The following is a 22,626-nucleotide window of genomic DNA, read 5'->3' as shown; positions in this document are numbered from 1 at the left end:
CAACAACTTTCTCTTCTCTAACGACGATAAAAATATTCCCGCTTATAATAGATAATAGTTATATTTTTCTCGCGTTGACAATCGATTTTATTAAATCGGTATTACGGAAGAATTACACAACCCACCATAAGTACGTGCGAGAACCAACGGGTAATCGTTCGAGGGAAGTTTAAAAGGTGCACTTTATCTTATCCAACGGTGAATTTGTCAAGTATATACACTTTTATCAGAGGTTATTATAGAGATAATTCCTGCGAATATTTAATATACCTTTTCTAAAAAAAATTCTTCAATGTATCGAGAGAGGGAGAGAGAAAGAGGTAGATGAAGTTGAGAAATTCAACATTGGTTAAGTAAACCTCTCCCATCCAGCTTAACGCTTAACGCTCGGATCCGTCGTTATACAAAGTTTTAAAAACCTAAACAGTTTCGCAGATATAAAAAAAAAAAAGGAAAAAAATTCTCTATCGCGAGGAGACACCTTTCCCGAGTCGTTTAAAGACCAACTTCGAGGCTAACGGCGAATAAGGTAGTCTGGATTTTCGCGTCGCCTCCTCGTTTCGCTTGGCTCGCAATCAGAAAAGCGTCGCGACGGACCGATCGATGCCGTTCTTTTGTCGTAGACCTGCTCCTCTCTTTTCTTCTTCCGCCTTCCTTCCACCACCCATCCTACGTCCTCCGACGCGCAACCCCCGCGCGTCTCCCCTCGAAATCCGACGAAATCGGAGCGTAGGAAAGAGGGAGGGAAAAAAGAACGACGACGAAACAGGAACAGAGAGAGAGAGAGAGGGAGAAGAAAAAAAAAAGAAGCAACGCCGAGACAACACGGGTATCCAGAGCTCGGTAATCGGCACCCCCAAGACCTTGCTATAGAACGCTGCGCCCGTTAATCGACAACCTACTCCCTTTTTTGTCTACCGTGCAAAACGTTTTATCTAGATCCACCCTATATCCTCGATCGAGCCCTCCACCCCCAACGTCGCTGTGCGACAGACCGTTTTATACGCGTAGATACGCGTTTCTCTTCGAAAAACATCGCTGGTACATTTCGACGAGCAAAAATAACGATCCCACGGCGTTTGTTCGTAAAAGTGGGGAGATACGAGAATATCCGCGTTCGACTCACCGTGTGGAGGTTTGGGCACGTAGAGGTTCAAGTATAGGCAGTCTTCGCTCTGGTTGGCCAGCATCGGGGCTAGCCTCTCGAGGTAGGCGCGTTTCGATCGCGGCAGGCTCGAGTCCGGTCTTGGTGGATTCTGGGGGCAGGCAGGCGGCATGGTGTCCGCCAGCTTGGTGCCGCGCCACGGCGTCGGCGTGACCGGTGGCATGTAACGCAACGCGCCAATCGGCGGCGTGGCGTAGGGCACGCCGTAATAAGTCTCGACGGAAGTCGACGATCTGGCCTCGACGCCGCGCAACGTCCCGTACCGGGTCCTGACCGTTCTCGTGCTATACTTCTGGCTACCAGCAAGCGCCTCCGCCCCGCCGGAGCACCAATGTCCGCACAACAGCCCGAGGAACACGACGATCGTCGCCAAACACTTCTTCGACTTGTCAGCCCTGTTCTCGCAACGCGTCCGCGTCTCTCCGTCCCTCCACGACTCGTGATCGTGGTCCTCGTCACCGTCGTAGACGCGCCACGGTTCCGCCTCGTCCTCGAGGGCTTTGTCGCGCGAAGAACGATCCTCGAGCCTGACAGACTGCCCGTGCTTCCTGTAATCGGCAGCAGTTTCCGAGCACCGGCAAAGGCACCGCTGGTACACCGGATCACAATGCAGGACAGCGTCGACACACTCATCGTCGAAGATAAACGACCGGCAACTATTGTCCAGAGTAGACAGCCCTTCGATGGCTTCGATAGGGTCGAGAGGCGAGAGGTCTTTCCTCTTCCTCTTCCTCGGAGACGAGGAGGAGGACGTCCGCATCGCGTCACGCCGCCGCGGACTGGCCCCTCCGGGCCCCGCATCTGTGGGGCCCTCCTGCTAGGGGTCGTCCCTCTTCTTCTTCTTCTTCTCCTTCTTCCTCTTCTGCTTCTTCTTCTTCTTCTTCTTCTTCTTCTTCTTCGCTTCTCTCTGAGGCTGCTAGATACTTCTTACTCGCGTCCTCGCTGGCTCCTCTGTTTTTCCTACACCGTCCCTCTCTCAGGCTGCTTATCACCCTTTTCAGACTGTCCACTGCCACCACTTTCGATACCACTTCTTTCACCGCCCTCCAATTGAAACTTCCTCGCGCTGCTACCTTTTTTGTCGATATCCGCTCGGCTGATTCCTCCGCTCCGCTCGCCCTATTCTTCGTCTCTCCGCGGTCTTTGCCCACAGCCAGCTCCCGGTACAGCCCACCGTTCACCCTCGGTTGGTTCGTGCAATTAACGAGCGTCAACTCACGTAAGATCGGTGCCAGCGCGCTGATCGGCTGCGAGGCTCTCAGTTCCATCCTCGAGGACGTGCGTAGCCGGCAACGAGCTTCCGCGTCGCCTGGGACTCGCTGTTTCTCGTCGATGTCGCGCTCGTCGTCGTCGTCGCGGTCGCCGTTCGTCCAATGAACGACGAGCTCGTGTCGACGTCGGTGGATGATTTTGAGGGAAGCATCGGCGGCGTGGCTGCGATTTACACCTAGTGCCACCCGTTCTATTGGACCGCGTGCAAGGAAGACGAATCTTCCTTTGGTCGAGCCTCGACGAGGAAAAAGTTTCCACCAACTTTTCTACGCTTCGATACAGAGCTGAATTGAGGGGGGAGAAGCGATTCTGGCAGTACTCGGAACGATTCTGTTCGGATTCTTGTTTATTAGGGTATATCGTAACTCTATTAATCAATTCCTTGACTTTGTTCGTACTCTAGAAGTTTGTTCGCTGGCTGGTCTTCAGGCAGACGGCTCGCTCGCGGTTTTCTGCAACGAGAAACGCAAACAGGTCAGTTAAATGTTGCGTAATCCAGGAATAAAATATTGCGAGATTAACCTAACCGAGACAAGTATCCGTGAAGGGTATTAAATATGAAAGCGTGAGGATATTTTTAGGACATTTCAGTGTAACCTCTGCGAAACGAGCATATTTTATAGCCTCGACAATGCGTGTTGAGAGTACTTTAATTCGAAAGCGCGAATCCACGATGGGAACGCGGAGGCCTCTAAACAAATTAGTCTCGAACCGGAATTGCATTGCATGGAAATGAAGCGCGACTCCGTCGGGGACAAATGGAATAATAATATCACAATCTGGCGGCCAAAAACCAGCGGGGTTTTCGCTTTTGTTTCGCGTTTCTGCAGACGTTTAGCGGGCTTTTTCAGCCCGTCGGGGAATCACGGTGGACAACTCAATTTGAAACGGGGTCGGTTTCGAGCCGCCGCTAATGACACGAGAACCCAATAACACACCAGCCTCGCAGGCAATGCGAGAATGTCCAATTTCAAAGTCTCGCGTGACAGCCCCAAGTTTCGATCAAGAACTCGCGCCCTCAAAGAGAAGCCAAGTTAATTAACGAGCGTCTGCCCTCGCGGTGTCGATCGTGATGTTTACGCGAGAAATCAAGCTGGAACGCCCAAAGAAAATTGCCAACGACAGCGTGCGCAGATTGCAGAGCGCGGTCCAAAGAAGATCCACGTTTGATCGTGGCCACGAGTTCGCGTCGAAGCCTTGTAATCCGGAATTTAAATACGTCTTCGCAAAGAAGGATCTACGTCAAAGTGGAGCGTGCGAAACTGGATAACGTCCACGCGAGACAAATTCCGCAAGACTTTACGAACGTAGTCCCTGCGAACGGAACACGTACGTGTCGTGGAACAACGTAACAAGATAGAAAGAACGCTCGTGCATTTTTATGCTTCCAACTCGTGGTGCACGATAAATAATTTCACAAAAATGGGTCCAAAAGTGGATTCTTGACTGGTGTTCTTTTTTTTTTCATATTTACATTAAGAGTAGGTATCCAGTCACGTTTGCAAAGTGAAGATTCTACTACTTGCTATGGCTTGTAGGTAGGTCATCGATGACCTAGAGAATACGACACATCCTAATAGATTTATGTATAATTAAGTTTGGAAAATGAAATATGTAATAGATACTATACACGTTCGAATTTCATGGAACCTCGAATATACCAAGGAAAATAAAACAAGACATTCGAGAATCTCGTCAAATTACAAATATCAAATACTTTACAACGCTCTTCAAGGCGTCTGCTTCGATAAAAATGACTATCAACTAATATTCGCCGCTACGTCTTCGTGATGTGAAAAGTTTAAGGAATATTTGAATTATTTCTGAGGTGAGAATTGATGCTTCGTCTCGACGACGACAAACGACGCCCGTTTCTTATCTCTGTTCTATATTCCATCCAAGGGAACCGATGCGTTTCCCTCAACTTCCCAAACAGCCCAATTCCGAAGTTGGATCAAATCGTGTGCTAACCACTTGCCGATTTGTCGCCAATCCAGGGCTTCAATCATCGCGGCTAAGACGATCAGTTCAGCCAGATTGCACAATGAATTAAACACACATTGCAAACGAAAATGAAATTGCTATAATAATAAGAATAATAATAATAAGACGAAGAAGAAGAAGAAAAAGGGAGATAGAGACATGATAATGGACTGAATCGACAAATTTTGTCAATGCCACACGCGCTTGTCTCGTCAACGATGGTACATCCTGGCGAGTTCCGGTTGCAGCGCGCGTCTGCTCTAAAAGGGGATCAAAGTGTCGCCGGATTACGCGTCAGATTCGTCGCGATCTGTCTATCTTTGACCTGATTCTGTCACTGGCCGAGGTATCGATAACGCGTACGATCGACGAGATAAACGGGACACAAGGAACAGGGAAGGACGAGTTGTTCCCGGCGAAATTAAATTCCTAGCCCAGCACTAATTGCAGGGGACAGCTGGGGACGATTAATAATACACCGTAGCCAGCAGCCTCTGTCCGTCCGAACTTCCACCTTGACGCGATCGATCCTCGTCGAATTAGGGAGACAAGCGAGACACGATCGACCCGTGAATTTTCCGCTCGAAATCCCTGTATTTTGAACCCAACGGACCCCGACTCGATTATGCGTTCGGGGATAGTCGCCAGGATGCACGCTGGCTGACTTCTCGATGTCCATTAACGATAATAATCGATTGGAATTTTGACTGAGTTACAGCTAGCGTATCGTTACAGTTTCGATCGTTCGAGGAACGAGTATTTATCGAACTTATCGTACGTGCAGATTTCGCGAGCTCGCCATAGGATTCGAGGTTCCAAATGGATGTGCCAGACTTCGAATTCCGCGATGGTTTGAGAAAAGTCTTCGAGCAGCCCCGACGGGAGTGCATGAAAAAAAAAGAACGAATCCACAGAAAAGCTGGCGCTTCGTTTCACCAGCTGTTATTCAGAATCCCGTAACGGAGGCAGGGAAACAGCGGAGGAAGTTAACGGAGCCTTTTCAACCGTGATTAAACTGTAAGCTAACTAAAAGTTCTCCATCCACCACGTATTTGCATACCTTCGAACTTAAACGGCTCCAAATGGAGAGGGGGGTGAACAAAGTTAACACTTCGCTAAGTAGTTTACTATTAAACCATAAGCCACGAACGAGCAGGTTGTCGGTAATTTACACGATCAGACAACGATAACACCGCGCGTTGGACCCTCGCGCGTTCCAAAACGATCGCTCCTCATCGTCGAGTAGACGTACCGTTTCTCAATCTCACAGAGTGGCCACTCCACGAGGACGTCCCGTTGGCGCACACGGTGGGACGCGAACGCTTCCAGCCGGCTACGCTCAGCGAGTCAACCGCGACGGAAATCCCATAACACGAGAGCAGCCATCTCGCAACGAACTGGTCCAGTCTGAGGCGGCTGGATAAAGCCAGCAGCCAGTACACATCGCGGTGGAAACGATCGAAGGGAACACGATCCAGATCCGGTCTCGTATTTCACGTCTAGTTCACCACGCACTCGTGCAGGTCAACTCCGTCCGCTCGGCTCGCGAACAAACTCGTCCACCACTCCACCACCTGCACCCTCTCTCACAACCACTACCCACGAGGTGTCTTCATTATCTCGTGATCGCTCTTCTTCCGCTGTCACTGCTATTCCCAAACACGAGAGTATCTCACGACGCCGCTTTACTCCTCTCAATGGTATACCCGTCGACAACTTCGCTAGCTGATCGTGTTCGTAGCCCCCGCATCGAGCAATCAGGGACAAGCGGAGGGAAACAAACAACGAAACGGTGAGAAACTAACCGAAGATGGCAGAAGAAACGAGAGAAAACGAAAAGAAGACGAGCTCGATCCGCGCGCACGAAGTCGCGACGAACAACGCGACTTCTGAACGAGCGACCAACCGCGACCGACCGACCGACCAAACCCGATCCCGACTACCAATCCCAGGGACGACCCGCACCCTCCGTGTGCGCGATCGGCAGTCTGTCCCGGGCTCTACTGATGGCCAACCGCGCGACCTCCATGGAGGTGGCGGTGCTGGTGCTGGTGCTGCTGCTGCTGCTGGTGGTGCCTGCCGCTGCTGCTGGTGCTGCTGCTGGTGCTGGTGCTGCTGCTGCTGCTGCTGCTGCCTCTCGGTGGTGGTGGAGGCGGTGGTGGTGGCAGCGTTGGAGGTGGATGACGGTCCGGCACTCGAGGAAGCCGGGACATCCACGGCGCCGACGCCTGGTTTCGTACCGACCACCAGTCCGGTCGATAACGCCACGGCAACCCCCGGGTCGTTCCGGCTCTTCTCCTCCTCTCTCCACGCGTTTCTCTCTCGTTCACCTCCTCCGTTGGTCTTCTGCTCGATTTTCTTCCTCTTCCATCTCCTTTTTGCTTCCTCTTCCGGTTCACTCCTCTCTTCTATCACCGTTGCTTCTTCTCCTTTCTCTATTTCTTCTATTTTTCCTGGTTTATCCTCGTCCGTTGCTTGTTCTTATACTTTGCTTCCTTGATCTACCAATGCTACCGTCTCGTCATTCCTATCCTTGTTGATTCTCTTCTGGTCTTCATACAGAGCATATTACTCTTCGTTTTCTCTTTCTGGTGCACTCTTCTCTTCTATCTGACCCATCGTTCCTCCTCATCCGACGGCGTTTCTATGTTCAGAGAGCAGAGCTCGTGAATTCCTCGCCCTCTCCCTTTTTCTCTACCCCTCATCCTTCGCGAATACTGGCCGCTGTTTCGACCGCTGCGTTCGTTTAGCTTCCGCGTGCCAACCGAGGGCTAACTCGAGAGAGGACGAAGAACAGAGGGCAGAAATGGAGGATGGGAACAGAGAGGCGGCAGAGACGTTCCCTTTGTAGACGTTGGCAGCAACAGACAGCCCTCTGGCTGGAAACGGACGGACGGTCCACGATGCACGCCTTAAGTCCGTACCGCTGCGCTATCCGGTGCTGACTGCGCGATCAATTGCACTTTCAAAGTGGACCAACGCCACGATTGTTTTCGGCTCCGTCCACCACGAGATAAATAACGCGTCGAGAATTAGTAAACATCGTGGATACGATCGAGATACGCTAATGGGAACTGAATTAGCTTGACTCGCGATTCTCTGTAACGACGAAAAGGTGGAAGGGTTCGACGAACGTCGATGTTCGAGGAATCGCGTGTTTATTAAGCGTCAAACGAGCCGATGGATGGCGGTTTTATTAGGTTGCTGGATGAATGCGACTCCGTAAACGGCAACAATTTTTCGCTGGCTGTTTATGGAAAAAGTTTCGAAGCGCTCGTCTGATTTATAAGATCGCCCGCCTTTTGTGCGCGCGAACTCCACTCGATCGAGGCCCGCTGACGGTGTACTAAAATGTGAATTATTATTTTCGAAACAAGAGTAACGGTCGATGTGTCTCGATACTTGCCACGGGCGGGACTTAATTGGAAATTGTTGAAAACCTTCAGAACTTTTAGTCCGTCGAACTCGATACCCGCGCAACTTCCGATCTCGCCGCCATTAATTCTACTATACACATCGTGGATCCTCCGCGGCTTTTCCTCCCCTTCGTCAATATTCTTCGAGTGAGTTTCTCCGACAATAGAACATCTAATGATTTCGAGGAACAAAAGATTAATTCACCTTGACCGTTCTGTCATTGTCACGCTCAGCTCTCGTTCAATTACGATGAAACATCTTTCAGGGACACACACGCGGTTGCAAGAAAATGGTAATCGTTCGTCAAATTAAATGGACGATTCGTACGAACGCTTAAGAATAATCGCATGTAAATCACTGATTTTAAATATCATTTTACGCATAGAATAGATTTATTAATCAACACCTGATCGCAAACCTTTCTTACCCTGTTTTACTCAAACTGGTACCAACAACGTCTAATTAACTCGTCCACCAAAACCACCCGATAAGCCGTTAGACATCCAATTTCAAGGAGGAAAGTTGCATCAATATTTCAAACGATCGACGATCGCTCGTAAACTAAAATTCTCAGGAGAGTATCGCTCGATAAGAAGCTCAGCGGGCGCGAAAGCTCGTTAGATATTAAAATGATACTGCTTCTACTCCAATCAGCGTAAAATACCGCGGGCGAATTCAAAGCAACCGGAAACTTTGTAACTGAACGCGTAAAACCGTAGCCACGCGCGAGAAGGGTGGAGAAACTGTGTAAATAAATGCATTCGAATGGCCGTGATCGGCGCCACGACAGAACTGGATCGAACGTAACCAGAAATTGCCTCGTTATCCTCGTCGTTATCATTAATCGCGTGGTTTAACGAGCGAAGACTCGCGCTCTCCCCGTTCATCGGGTTGTCGCGAGATTCGGTTACGAACAACCCCCTCGTTTCGTCCTCGACGTACCGCTTTATTTTTAGCAATTTAACCAGCAAATCGGTAACAAGCTGTTCCTTTGACGATTCGAAATGTAAACCACGTCCATGGCTATTATAGTTCTCCCCTTTGGAAGTGGTCCTGGTTTACTGGCCACTAGACGGATCATATCACAACAGTTTCCACAGCAAGTACTCGCTTAACCATCCTGTTCCCATACAGTAACTTCTGACCTGACTCCATTATCCTACGTTTAAAGCATGGATGTGCTTGGCTAGCTTAAATGATGACCCCAACTACCCTTAACCGCTTCGATGTATAGGTACTTCCGTAGCAAGCTCGACTCTTAAAAAAAAGAAGAAAGAACAGAACAGAAGACGAAACGAGCTTTAAACCGATCGAAAGTACGTTCGCGTGCCGGATCGATGGGCGAGAATGCGAATACAGACGAGCGCACGCTGAAAGATATTCCGCTCTATAAAACATCGAATTGCCTCGACTGGTTGATGAAAATATATGGTACGTATGGTACGCAGAGAGAGAGAGAGAGAGAGTTCGGATGCTGCGAGAATTTTGATCGCATTCACGAAATTGCTACGAAGTTTGCCTGGGTAGTTATCGGACGGTATCGCTGATGCGATTCGGTGTTCATAATTGAACTTCTGAATTGAATATACCGCGCGTGGTAAACGGAAAGATTCGTGAAAGCGTGTGAAACACGAAAACAAAGTCTGACGATAAACTAGCGTTATTTTTTTGTCATCCTCGATTATAAATGATATCTCTTTCTGTCTAGATTTTATCTGATTAACTAATTGCACGTGTTGTTTCGACGACAGTAGGAGATAAAAGACAAGGTTCTCTAATTTTTCCAAAATTCCACACGCGCTAAGAAACGCGATGCTATCGCGAATTACATTTCATTCCCAGAGTTCCCATTGAAATCAGTTTCGATTTCACTCGATTTTCAATTCACGCTGTCACGTTTCCCTTTTTCTCTTCTTTCTTTTTTTGCGAGAGCTGTTCGATTTCCAATTAACTTTCATGTTCTTTCGCGCGTTCGATACTGATATCCACGTGCAGATTACACGCGTAGAATCCTCTTAATTGTCGGACCAGTTAATTGGTATCAACGGTCCGTCACTTCCGTAATTTTTTAATTCTCCATATACACTTAAATTACAACGACAACAGCCATAACGACTCGTTTCCCTCGATCGTCGATATTTCGAACCTCGCTATCCTACTTTTTCTCGCTTATTAATCCCCACTCGTCCCTTCGAATTAAAAATGACAGAATTAAGCCTCGCTACCGCTCTGTTTATTGCACGAACACTAACGAATCAATTTGACGAACTTTTCACGAGCACGAAACTTTAATAATTAACTAGTTATTTTACCGTGGACGCAGTCGAAAATGGAGTTGGCTTTGCTTTCCATTATTAATTAAAAGCTTTTTTACCGAGTAAATTAAAATATTTTAAATCTTTCATTTAATTACCGTCAAACATTTTCATCTGGCTAACCGCGGTACTCATTAAATTATATCATATAAATAATTATATCCAAATCAACAATTTTCCCGAATACCTGCCCACAATTTAGCGAAAACGAAATCCGTCTCGCTTGCTTTTATCTCGTGTTATAAACAAGTCTTTATAAGCGAGAAAAAAAATATTGCACAACCCCTTAAGTAGCTTCGCTATCCCTTCGATCCAGCGGGCTATTCACAAAATTGATGACACGCGATCTATTTCATAATCCAGCTCCAAACGTGCGATTTAATCGCGTATCTAGATTTACGATAATTCACGCGATCGCATTCAACGAATTGCACGAGATCTATCCGTCTGGAAATTTCAACTCCTCTCGCGAGCGTTCGATCTCGACGCTGAATCACGCGCCAGGGACAAAAACGAAGCGCTTCCACCCTCTTAAACTCGACTACTTAGCAACACACGTGAAAAGGGGGGGGACGACAAAATCGATTCCAAATCGGACGACGACGATCCTCGTATAAGACGCTCCTGAACAAAACCCATCAACGAGCCATCGACTTTTTCGAAACGTACTACCTACAAACAACCCCCTTCAGCTGGCCCTCAGCTAAAAACAGAGGAGAATCGGTACAGCCGGACTCTTCCTTAGTTGTTCCATTCGTCTCTATCAAGAGAGTTGGACAAAACGCTCGTCACGGGCTCGAGAGACGGGAAATTTAAAAAAATCTCTGCAGCCTCGCTCCTTCGAGACGGTCGATCGATTCCCGTCGCGGTTAATTAGATCCTCTCGATCCCGTGCAATCGAAGGGAAAACCCGGATGCTTCTACCAACGCGGACAAATAGATCGAATTTCCTCCTCTGGATAGATGCAGGGTGCAGAGGGTAGCTGTAACTTATGAAGCGACCAACTCGATAACGGAACGGGGTGGAAAAAAAAGTACAGTTGGGGTGCGTGGAGATTGGACTGCTCGTTGTTTGTCCCGCTAAGGAAACGCCGTTAATTAAACGGCTGCGTCGAGGAACTCGCAACTATCGAGAGGGAATTTAGGCGATGGAATAAGTCGCTGCGACAACGGCGTTTAATTTACATTTCATTAGTTCGACGTTAATGCAGGAACGGCACTGTGTTCGCCATCGAAATGGTACGTCCAGAGGAAAAACGTGGGTTGAAATCAGCGTTGGGCATTGCTGAAAATATTTTTCTGCACGTCGACTCGCTTTCGACTCAACTAGGGGTGGAAACGATCGTTTTTGTGACTCGTACGTGTAATGTGTCAACGTGCACGAAAAACAGTTTCGCGGGACGGAAATTTTAATCCTTGGAAGGACATGAGAGTAGCGAGAACAACGCAGACTGAAAATAGATAACAGAGAGGAGAGCACGAACACGAGAATTCGAGGCAAGTGATAAGAAAAGGGAGCCAGATTGTAAAATTTCTCGAAGGTCTGCTTTGCAAACATAAACGAAGTGTTACTGACCCCAAAATGCATAGCCTTGGATAGAACGCAGAAAACGTGGAAATATTACAATTGCATGTTACTCGTATTGTCGTTCAAATATAAATGTTAAAAGAAAACATTTTAAAGATACAAATCAGCACGTGCTAAACATTTTGCCAGTTTCAAGTATCAATTTATACATCATTGCATTATTGTTTCACAATTCTATTTGTGTATGCCTGTTCTGGAACTATAAATATCGTGCATAATTCAAAGAGGTTTCGAGAATTAAAATACGACAGGGATTATTAAATATTAAGAGACTTTTAAACACCTGTTGAATATCTCTCGTCACGAACGGTTCATTTTTAAAATATTAATTTTAGTACGTCCACTCATCTTTTTGTCCACTTTGTCGTAAATACACTCCTACAAATATTTAATAACACGTGGATTATAACATCAGAGTTTCGAGAGTAATTTGTATAAGCAGACAAAGTGCAATAGTCACTGTTACTACAATTAACAACCACCTTTATCTATGCATTAATATACTATACTTTAATAATTATTCTTAATCTAATCCTTGAAGATATTAAATACACCTCGAATCCACCCTATACACGATATACATAAACCTTGATTAAAGTCATCAATTGATTACGATACAGAAAAACAAATAACGCATGAAGAAATGAAGGAAATAATTGTTACAGTAAACATTAAGTATTACTGACCATGCTTTATGGTATTCAGGGCCATCAACTTCCGCACGATACCAGCTCCTCGAAGTCGTCGAGCTTCCTGGCGAACGCGACACAGATTCGCAACACTTTGGGCGAGCAAAACGTATCAACGAAAAACCACACGTGTGTATCTTGCTTCGATGGTGTCGACGGTATTAAACGAAAAACGAACTCGCAATTATTCACTATCAGCACATTTTACGTGACACGTGAAGCTCGCGACGATGTCGCGGTAAGAACGAGCGAAGCACGACTGATCGTCCTCTGCGTCATTGGGTAGAAACGCGCGTTTAGACCACGCTGTAGGACCACAACGCAAACCGATAAGTTCGTTCCAAGAAACGAAACGCACGTACAATTCCTGGTAGAAAGAGTATACGTCGCTACAGCACAGGATACTCGATTATTGTGCCTTGTCAAAGGACACTCGCGCGTTCTACTATTTTTCGCGTCGAGACTGGCGGAAGTCCAGCCAAATGCGCGCGCATCTGGCGGCAAAAGGAAGACGGCATGTAAAACTGTGGTTCCGTGCAGAGCAGTATTTTTGCCGCTATCGAAAGAACGAAAATTCATTTTTCGAGATAAAAGCGAACCGCGTGCAGTAGCATCGTTAATGTTATAAAGTTTACTTTACAGAATTTACTACCTCTCTTTCTCTCAGCTCGATGAAGGGAACTGAATTACATCATATTATTATGGGGCTAACTCAACATTTTAAAAGGCGCGTCTTTTCGTGACATCGAAATATCGAGTAAAGGAAATCGTGTTATTCGTTACATCCATAAGAAAGAGATCGAGATTTTTATACGTTTGGGAAAGTGTATTAAATTGCACGACTATGTTAGTTGTTTGATAATGACTATGTATCATCGATTTAATCGAATTATGATGGTAATTACTCTGTCACGAAAGAATGAGCGTTAATTTGCACAATCTGATTGAACGAAATCACGATCTGCTCTATGGTCTCCTCGACAAGACCTTGTTTGAACGGAAAACAGTGTAAGCGCAAAATCAATACCTCGCGGGTCCAATGCTCCTTTGAATCACACTATGCCACGTGAAGTTCTAACTCCACTGTCTAGGAGGGAAAAATAATCGTTTCCACTCTTTAATCGCACTGGACTTCGAGTGACTGAACAGGTCTTTACGTAAGTAACTTAAATATTCGTCTTCGTGCTCTTAAAACGCGTCAAAAGTACTTTCTCCGATGGCTTTGAAAACAGAAAGCTTTATAAAGCGAACAATTTATGTTCACTGTGCCCCAACGAATAAACCAATACAGTTATAGAAACGATGAACTGGGAAATTAATTGTCGTTCGTTAAGTTCTCGCAAGTTACTTCGTTACGATAAAATACAGGATAACAAAAAGTGATAAAAAATAAAGTGCACATAACATGGGGTGGACAATACCAGCTGTTTTTTTTTTTACATTCGTTTACCCTTGTTGTGTTTTCTAACACGTGATCTCTTTCGCAAACAAAAAACAAGTGGTTCGAACGCGCCGCGTTTCATTTCTCGCGTTCGATTTTCTGCATTTCGCGTTCAATTTCAACTATGAATTAAATAACAGTTTCCGAATACAACAGTGCCTCGTATATCCAGCCAATGTATCTCGAATATTCTGTTACTCGAACAGAATCCTCTCCAGCGGCAAATACCTTCTTCCGTTTCAAGTATGATTATTTATCTGTACGAAACGCAGGCTTCTTTCTTCGAACGAAATTAATTCTTAAAACGCAATTACTCCTGTTCAACTTCGTTTTGCTTCTCGATTGCTGCTCAGTGATGTTCAAGCAATAATAGCCGAGCTTAAATTAATTAAAACCTGCGTGATACTACTGTTGGCAACTCGAGGTTTGTTACTATTTATTTTCAAAAGGTTCTCACCGTCTGGCATCAAACCGTAGACAATGCGAGCTAATTCCCATCGCGTGGAAAGGCTCGAAAGCGAAATACGAATAAAGGAAGGCTACGTTTCTCAGGCGAAATGGGTATTTCACGCTACGCGCATATACGAGCGCTTTGATTCGAATTGTCAAACAGGACCGTCGGAGATCGAGATTTATTTCTAACCTGGAACATCCGTTGCTCCATTCAGAATTCGATACGTCAACCAGAGAGCCGAGGACGTGCTTTAACAAAAATAACAGACGCGGGGGAGTACGAACGTTATTGGAAACACGATTTGGTCTATACGGCAAAGGAAACGAAATATATGAAATCTATTCGAGTATACTTTCTTTTTTTTTCCATCCACGAGGGTGGAAACTTCAATAACTTTTTATGCACTATTCCCTCGCGTTGATTTTTTAGCTTTTCCTCGGCTATTGATTCCTCTATTTTCCTCTACGAACGAAAAGTTCACCGCTCTGAATAAGGAAGATTATAAAAGTTATTTTAATAACTCAGCAAAAGCCAATAAGAGATAATAAAATGTGCGATGCGGTGAATGTAACAGTTTTTTCATTTTTTTGCTACCATAAATAATATTGTAGAAAGAAAAACAAAAAGAAGCAGAGTATCCTGTGTAAAAAATTATTTGCCACATCACTGATCAATCCTCTTGCACTTTTTTCATGAATAACATTAATAAATGTTGCTTTAACGACTTCGCGCTGTTATTTCCGCGTTCAACGGCGAAAGCATTCTCATGTAAATTACACGTTCGAATTTACATTTTTATGTAAAAATGTCGCTACACTTACAAAACATCTGCGGCGAACGTTAAACGCATCTCTGCCGGCGCAATTACAAATCGTTACGAGACAACGATTCCACGGCGGAGCCCCGTCCTGGCAATTTCCTACGATAGAATTTCTCTCGGTCCTCGTCATTTTCTAGGTCGTCTGTACTTGACATTCCGACCGCGAGAAACGTGGTAACAAAACCGAAATAACCGCGGAGATAAACGATCCAGGAAATGTAAAACGGCCTTCGAAATGAATTTGACCGGGATAAAAACACGGGGACCAGAAGAAAAACATGCACACGCGTTTAGAATGACCCGCGAGACACGCAAAAACGTTATTTCCAATTTGTTTGGATTTCAAATGAAATGAAAGAGTACGTTTCTTTTTTTTTCAATAGAAACATGTGTATAACGAGAAGATCAAACTTTCGCAACCCTTCCCCAAAAACTCGTGGTCTACAAAGTTTCCTCAGCGTTCGACTGGTCTTATCTGGATAAGATAATAGGGACCCTCGGGTGAACGTTTATCGAAGGAACGGGAATTTAGCGAGCGTGGCGCGAACGAACCGTATAAAGGTAACTGTGGGATCGATGCAGATTGCTTTAGAAACGTCTCGAAGGAACGTCTCGTCCCTATTGACGCATTGCTGACTGCTCTTATCTAGGAAGCCACCTGCAGATGAAGAAGGAAAGCACTCATCGATTCGAGTACGAAGCCACGATTTCCTGAAATTGCCTCGCATTTGACTTGTCAGGCGACCGATTCACGCCGTCCTTACATGTCAGCCCTTCAGAGTTCTGCACCCCTTTCCACGTCCTCCGCCACCCCTCTCAATCGCGAACCTCCTTCGGATCGATTAATATCTCAAAACTTCCTCACTGATTTTACCTTAATTCACAATTAGTCCAATGACACGTATCTAAAAGTCATTCGAATAATCGTAAGCGAGAATCGCGATGGTAGCTGAGAAAAAGTACGTAGGGTTATTCAAAGTTATCTGACATCGTACGTGCAAGTAGAAAACGCGTCCACGTTGCAGAAGAGCGAAAATAAAAGCGTACGGATAAAACGCAGGAATCTATAGTCGACTATAATAGCAACAGTATCACATCGATTCAGAGCTATTCGCAGGTGCTCGAAACGCTCAGCCGTAACACCGACGATAAGCCCCTGGATCGTTATCCGCTCGATATAGTTTCCGGAAACCTATCGACACCGTTTCGACAAACGGAAACACGGGTGATCAGTGACTAGTATACTACGAGAGCCTAATCGTGAGCGTCTTATCGAGCTTCAGAATCCTCTTCGAGGCGCGCGGGACATCCTCCATTTTGTATTACTTCACGGTAACTGCATCTCAAACGACTCGACGGACACTAAATTTCTCATTTCCGTTTTTTGCGTAATTCGATTCGAGTAATTTATGCCGCGTTTTACTACTTTTCCCTCTTCTTTGTTTTTTTCTCTTTTTTTTTTTAATGGCCCAGAGACACCTCTGGCGGAAAGTATGCTACGCAAAGTGCAGTTGCCAACCAGAAAGATGAGGGACGAGCCAAATCTATATTTAGAGGATTCGAAGCCTCGCGAAGCCGGTCAAACTCGTCCTGGCTAAGTGTGCGTGGATGTAGCTGTCGAAACAAGAAGCACAATACGAATGAAACGCGCGGAAAAATCCGTGAACGTCAATCCAGCTGCGCTGAAACTCTTTTAAGCGCATTATTCTGGCATCCTTCGCGTAATACTCCAGTAACCGTGCTCATTATCCTCTTCGCCTTCGCTTTTTCTTACCGTAACCCATTTTCGTCGATGCGTTCGCGCTCGAATACGTATGCGCGTATACATATGTTATTAACTGTGTGAAAAAAAAAAAAATAAATACGCGTTTATACGCCCGTGGAGAATTGACAAATATTCGTAGAAGTGCTGACATCGAACGAGCGTTCGAAAGTACAGTGAAAAAAGACGATGCGTTCGTCTAATAAGAAAAGAACCGCGTTCCTCGAAATGAAATGAGACGCTCCGTTTCGTGGTAAACGAAGGAGTAATTGATTTAATTCGATTCGTTATCGTGCCGTACGCGCGGCGAATAAATTAATTGCGAGCATATTTCCCGTCGTTTTAATTAATTTTATTTCGCTTCGAACGAAACTCCATTACCTAAATACGCGATCAATTTATCCGAGACGAACGATCGAGAGAAAAAGAACGCGACACACGGACGAGCTTGTTGCCTGTTTGCACAAACGAGGTGTATTAGCACTGGAAATATGAGCGCATTTGATTTATATAACTCGTCGTTCGTTAGTTCAGCTGTAATTTAATTATCGATATCAAACGGGGGCGATTCTGCTAACTTTTCAAATTGATATTTAACTCGGGACAACACGGATTTTTCGTTCAAACATTTGACAGAACAAAACTGCTGCGTGCACGGCGAAACGAACGGCGGTATTCTCGTTCGTGACTGCAAAACCCTGCCGGTTGACAATCGTGTGTCATCAGCTGAGTATGGAATCGCTGGAAAAATGAGTAAATCACGCGAGAGAACAGGTTCTACTGCTTGTCGTTGATGGCATAGATGCTGAGAAAATAACGTCAACGAAATATGGGGAATTACATTTTCGGTGTATCCTGTATCCGTTCCACTATTCCTACCATATAGTTATAATTATCGCCTATTCCCAAGGCCTCGGTTACAATGTCAAAAAACTCGTCGCAAGAAGTGGTGCTCGCGATAGATATCAAGCTATCCACCAATTATACTCGAATACCAATCTACGAAACATTTATCGGCTGACAAAACGTGCACGTCACGCGTATATACAGACACAAGTGGAACAAGTGTCAGAATAAATGAATTTCGCAGATGCGAATTTAATTTCAACCGATAGCCGATTTTTTTTTTAACGAGATCATTGGTACCCCGTCGCATAACGGATACGAACTGCACCGTTGCCATCCCATAATATCGGTTCGCTCGACAAAGGACTACTTGAAAACCAGTTTTAACTCTTCTGGCCACGGGGAAGTTTATTCTCGGGTCCTCATCTCGCAGATATGGATTACAGAGCCCATCCAGCGGGGCCAAGTCCCGGTCCAATCCTGGCGGCAATAATAGCGCTCGTAATCGCCGATTCGGGGCCAATCGATTCCCAGAGAAGACAAGACACCGGTGTACTCGAGTACACCGTCCCTTGCCCCTTACTCGATCCTGGTGGACCATCGAGAGCTGCAATTTTATTCCCGTAATAAACCAGGCCTGGGTCTGGTTTGCTGACCAGAGCTTGGCTGGTCCAAAACGTGAAAAACCTTATTTTTAGAAGCCACGGCAGCTTCCCCTACGGTTTGGCTCGCCCCTCGCTCGCGACGAGTGGGTGTCGCTGTAACTGTCCGCCGGAAGACGAAGTGGAACTACTTGTTCGCCAGAGGGAAAAGTGGACTTGGATAGTCCAAGGGATAGATCAAGGGCCATTATTGTTATGGCGCTTTGAGAGGACTTATTTACTGGCGCTCGATAGTTTATCCTAGGCTATTTACGCGTCTAACTATTGCACTCTATAGAAAAACATTGTATACTTATTAACCAAGAGTTGCTGCAAGCTTTCTCGCAGATGTTATCGTATGAACAATTGAAAATATTTTATCGAGTAGAGAAGAATCTCGTTGCGTTGGAGGAGAAAGAATTGATGGAACAAGCTATCGTTTTCATCACCCGCGTTTCGTGGAGTTAAAAGGATCGAGGATCGGGGCGAGTTACAGTTACGTTCTCCGCCGACATCTTTACCGCCTCTTCTCTCCCGAGGAGAGAGAAAAAAAGGGGGATTTTTCAAAGTTGTGCAGATTGGCTGTCGTAAACTTGCCACGGAAAGGGCGTCGGGTCCCTGGGCGTCACGTCCGGAACGATGAATCACAAAGCAGCTGCGACATTTCGGGGAGACGAGATGGGATTCGCGAGCCTGATGATTTTAAGGACGTCCTCGTTGATTAATTTAAGGGTTCTGTGAAAGGGCCGAGGAACGAGATTTGAAAGAGACACGACGGGGTATTAGGGTCGCGACTTCAAGAGGTGGTGAAAGATGAAATCCAAACTAATGGAATTTGGAATTGTTAAGTGGATCTGGTTAAACTGATTCCAATTGGAAATTGCATTTTTTAATATACGATTAGAACGAATAACAAAACTGCGAATACTTCAAATTAGAAGCTGAATCGCCTATAAATTGTATCAGAGGAATTTTCGAACGTTTTCTTCTGCCATTGATTAATCAGCGAAGCGCGTAGGATAGGTGAATAAAACAGAATGCAAAGAAGGTAAAAAAAAACCAGGACAGCGATAAAACTGGATCTATTGAACTGTAAAAGCTAGCTTTAACGAGTCTGTTAATTAGTAAATTGCGAAAGAGGAATCGAAGAGTGTCGAAGCAAAGGAGCAACTAGTGGCAATATAATAGTCTACCTGATGTTCGAATTAATAGCGGGAAAACAGCTGGCGTTCTCGATAAAACCATCGCATCTCGAGTTTGTATAATCAATATCGACCAAATAATCGCGTAAATGATTGAACGTGCAACATTATTAATATTAAATGTGTGCGGCGATATTTTATCGTTAAAAATAATGAAATCGCACGGGAGAATTTACAGCCGATATTAATGAAACCATTACGCAGGAATGCATACGAAACGAGCATCGTCGTCAATATTAAAAATGTAATAAATATTTTATCGTCAAAATAATTTGGAAGAAAAATGAAAGTACGTGCAGAATCGTTACGCAGAAATGGATATAACTCCGGTATCCTTGTTGATATTAAAAATATTGAAAAAAATGCGGGAGCGTGCATAAAAGTGTATAACTGACAGTAATGGAATTACTATGTAGGAATAGGAGGCGAGCAAAGCGAGCACGCAGAAACGACGAGAGGAATCTTAATGGAATAATAAATGTATTTGGACTAACAGAACTCGATGGCTCGAAGTCAGTAGTACGCAACTTCCTCGGAACGATGCCACATCATTTTTACACGCATTCCGTCAATGCTGCTTCTCTCTGGTTTTCTTTCCGCTCCGCGGACGTGGAATCGCTCGCCTCACCTGACACACTCGTGCCTTCTTTCTTTCCTCTCCCGTATCGCACCTGGAGTGCATTCTGTTTCCCCCGTGTTACACTCAATTTGCCACGCATCGAACGATAAGAAATCTGCGCGTAGCAAGTCGAACCTGCTGGCGAACGTTTCGAGCGCCTATCAGGGAACATCCAGTTACGCGGTGGAAAAAAGGTCGGGAATAGCCACACGAATTTATGGTTAATCCAAGCATACGCGCCACGGTGTGTAGAGGAGTGCTGATGGAATACTTTGTATTCAAGAAGGCGATATATGTTTCGTTAGGCATCGAATTTACATAACACGTACGGAATTTTGAAACGCTGCACGATTTGACTAATGGAAGAAGAAGAAGAAGTTAGGTTCCGAAAGTATACCACGATCTATGTAGTCGTACATCGCTATTGGTCATCGAAGTTGTATTACATATCCGAAATATCTACTCCTGAATACTTGGAAAACTAATCGAATACGCGCGTTAAATATTTCCCGTCCTTTCCATCGCTGAAAATAATTCCAACGAAACTCAACGCATCGCTGATACTTTATCCTCGCGTCAGAAAACCGAGAGACAGTTAATCCGTTAAGAAGAATCAATCGAATTGACCAAAATCGGCAAACGAAACGACGCGTCCCACCCAGCGCTCTTCGCAGCTCGCCGTTCCATCAGATGAGGTGAACGCAAAACGGAAAGTAGTGCAACCGTCTTTCATGACCCGGAGAATCGTCTTGGAACGAGTTACGTTCGTTTCATTGATCCCGAAATCGAGCCCGCCACCGATGTCGGCAGGTATGCAGGTTACGCGTTGTCCTTCTGCCGAACGTGTCCCGTTACTCCCGTGCCTCTGCCGCCACCCAACCCGCACGTGTTTGAACCAGCACAGAAGACCGCGGTGGAATCCCACGAGGCAGGTTATGTACGTGCTTTCCTTACTTTTGGCGCAGAAGCTAATTATCGTCGCGCGTACGAGGTACGGCCGTGTCGTAAAATCCAGTCAGTCGGTCGCGCGGCCTTCCGAGCGTTAAATCCGCAGCGAACGCACCCTCCGCTCTCGTCTACGCGGCCATCGGGCCACAGTGATCGGGTTGACGATGGTCGAAATCGGTTCGTTCGGTCCGCATCGTGGCTAGCACAGAGGCCATTCGAAACTTTTCTCGTTCGACGCAAGGTAAAATCAGCGGTTTCAAGAGATTTGTTAGATCTCGCGGCGGTGGAAGTTTGTTGTATCGTTTCTGTATCGATCGAATCGTTTTCTGGTGAACTTGTAGAAGTGAAACGAGATTTCATCGACGTGGGTGTTGAATATTATTTGTTTATTTCGAGTTGATGCTATCGGTGATTGATATTATGGTGGTTTGTTGAATTTTGCTTTTTTGGTATATGTTGGAGTATTGATAATCGCGACGATGTAGTTATATTTTAGTAGAAAGAGTATCGCAAGTTCACCTAGTTCTCTCGTTTAAACTATTGCTTAACGAGCTCCATCGTTCTTTCATACTTTACAGCGACGAGCACCGCGAAGCATAAAAGGGAACTCGGAACTCTGAAAACGTGATAGCAGCAAAAGGTGAGTCGATTCGAAAGTAAAGTTTAACAATTGACCCGTAAAGGGTAGCAGCAAAATTCTTCACTGCTTCAGTTCCTATTTAAAGAAAACTTTTACGCTAGACGTACGGATAACTATAAAATTCAAACGAAAAATTAGAAATTAATTAGAAACTAATCACAAATTTCAATTTCACAGTCTCACGTATTCAATTCCCTCTTATATAGCACATAGAAGAAGAAGAAGAGCATAATGAAATAGCCTACAAAATTTCGAGATCAAGAAGTCAAAATCAGCAGACATGAGATATCTAGGATGAAAGAACAAATCCAGAAATTCATCAAAATTACTTCCAGTAACCAATTTCTACGTAAAAAAAATATATATATAAACTGTTCGAGGAAAAGCAATTGAGTTAAGTAATCCACGTCCGTGGAACGATTGCGATCGGCGAGAAAAAGAAACCCGAAGTGACCGTCCCGAGTTGCACGCGAGCGATATACCCTACCAGACATGAGACGCCGTTCAACCGGACGAAAGCAAGATCCGCGACAGACGAAGAGGGGACAGGAGAGGCGACGAGGTCGGGCTCGTTGAAAATCGAACGATCGCGAGAAAAAAAACCGCTGTCAAGACTGGTCCCGGCAGTTTGTCTCTACCGTTGGTTGATTCGCATCGGTGCCAATGTCGCCGACCATTCCTCCGGTTCTGGTGCTCTCGCTTCTCCTGGTACCGCCGCTACCGGTGTCCGAGGCTGGCGAGATAATGGACCTGTTCGCGCTGATACGCGGCACCCTTAAATACTGGCGGAAAATCTATCAAACGTACGAGGAGGAGGTGGTGCT

At 45.6% G+C, this 22,626-nt stretch overlaps 1 protein-coding gene across 1 annotated transcript in view; it reads right to left on the bottom strand.

Moving 5' to 3' along the window:
- The window catches only part of LOC143424005 (neuroligin-1), a 38,348-nt gene extending 32,150 nt beyond the window's left edge, over positions 1–6,198 (bottom strand). Inside the window, exons 1-2 of the mRNA XM_076895786.1 lie at positions 5,673–6,198; positions 1,127–2,889 (exon numbers count right to left, since the gene is read on the bottom strand). Of these exons, the coding sequence (XP_076751901.1) occupies positions 1,127–1,925 (799 nt within the window). The 5' untranslated portion in view covers positions 1,926–2,889; positions 5,673–6,198. The remainder of the gene's footprint in view (positions 1–1,126; positions 2,890–5,672) is intronic.
- Positions 6,199–22,626: the final 16,428 nt, after the last annotated feature.

Source organism: Xylocopa sonorina, chromosome 5 (genome assembly GCF_050948175.1).
Source record: "Xylocopa sonorina isolate GNS202 chromosome 5, iyXylSono1_principal, whole genome shotgun sequence".
NCBI classification, from domain to species: domain Eukaryota; kingdom Metazoa; phylum Arthropoda; class Insecta; order Hymenoptera; family Apidae; genus Xylocopa; species Xylocopa sonorina.
Note: the sequence above shows the minus strand (reverse complement) of the source record. Positions and strands in the feature narration are given on the sequence as shown.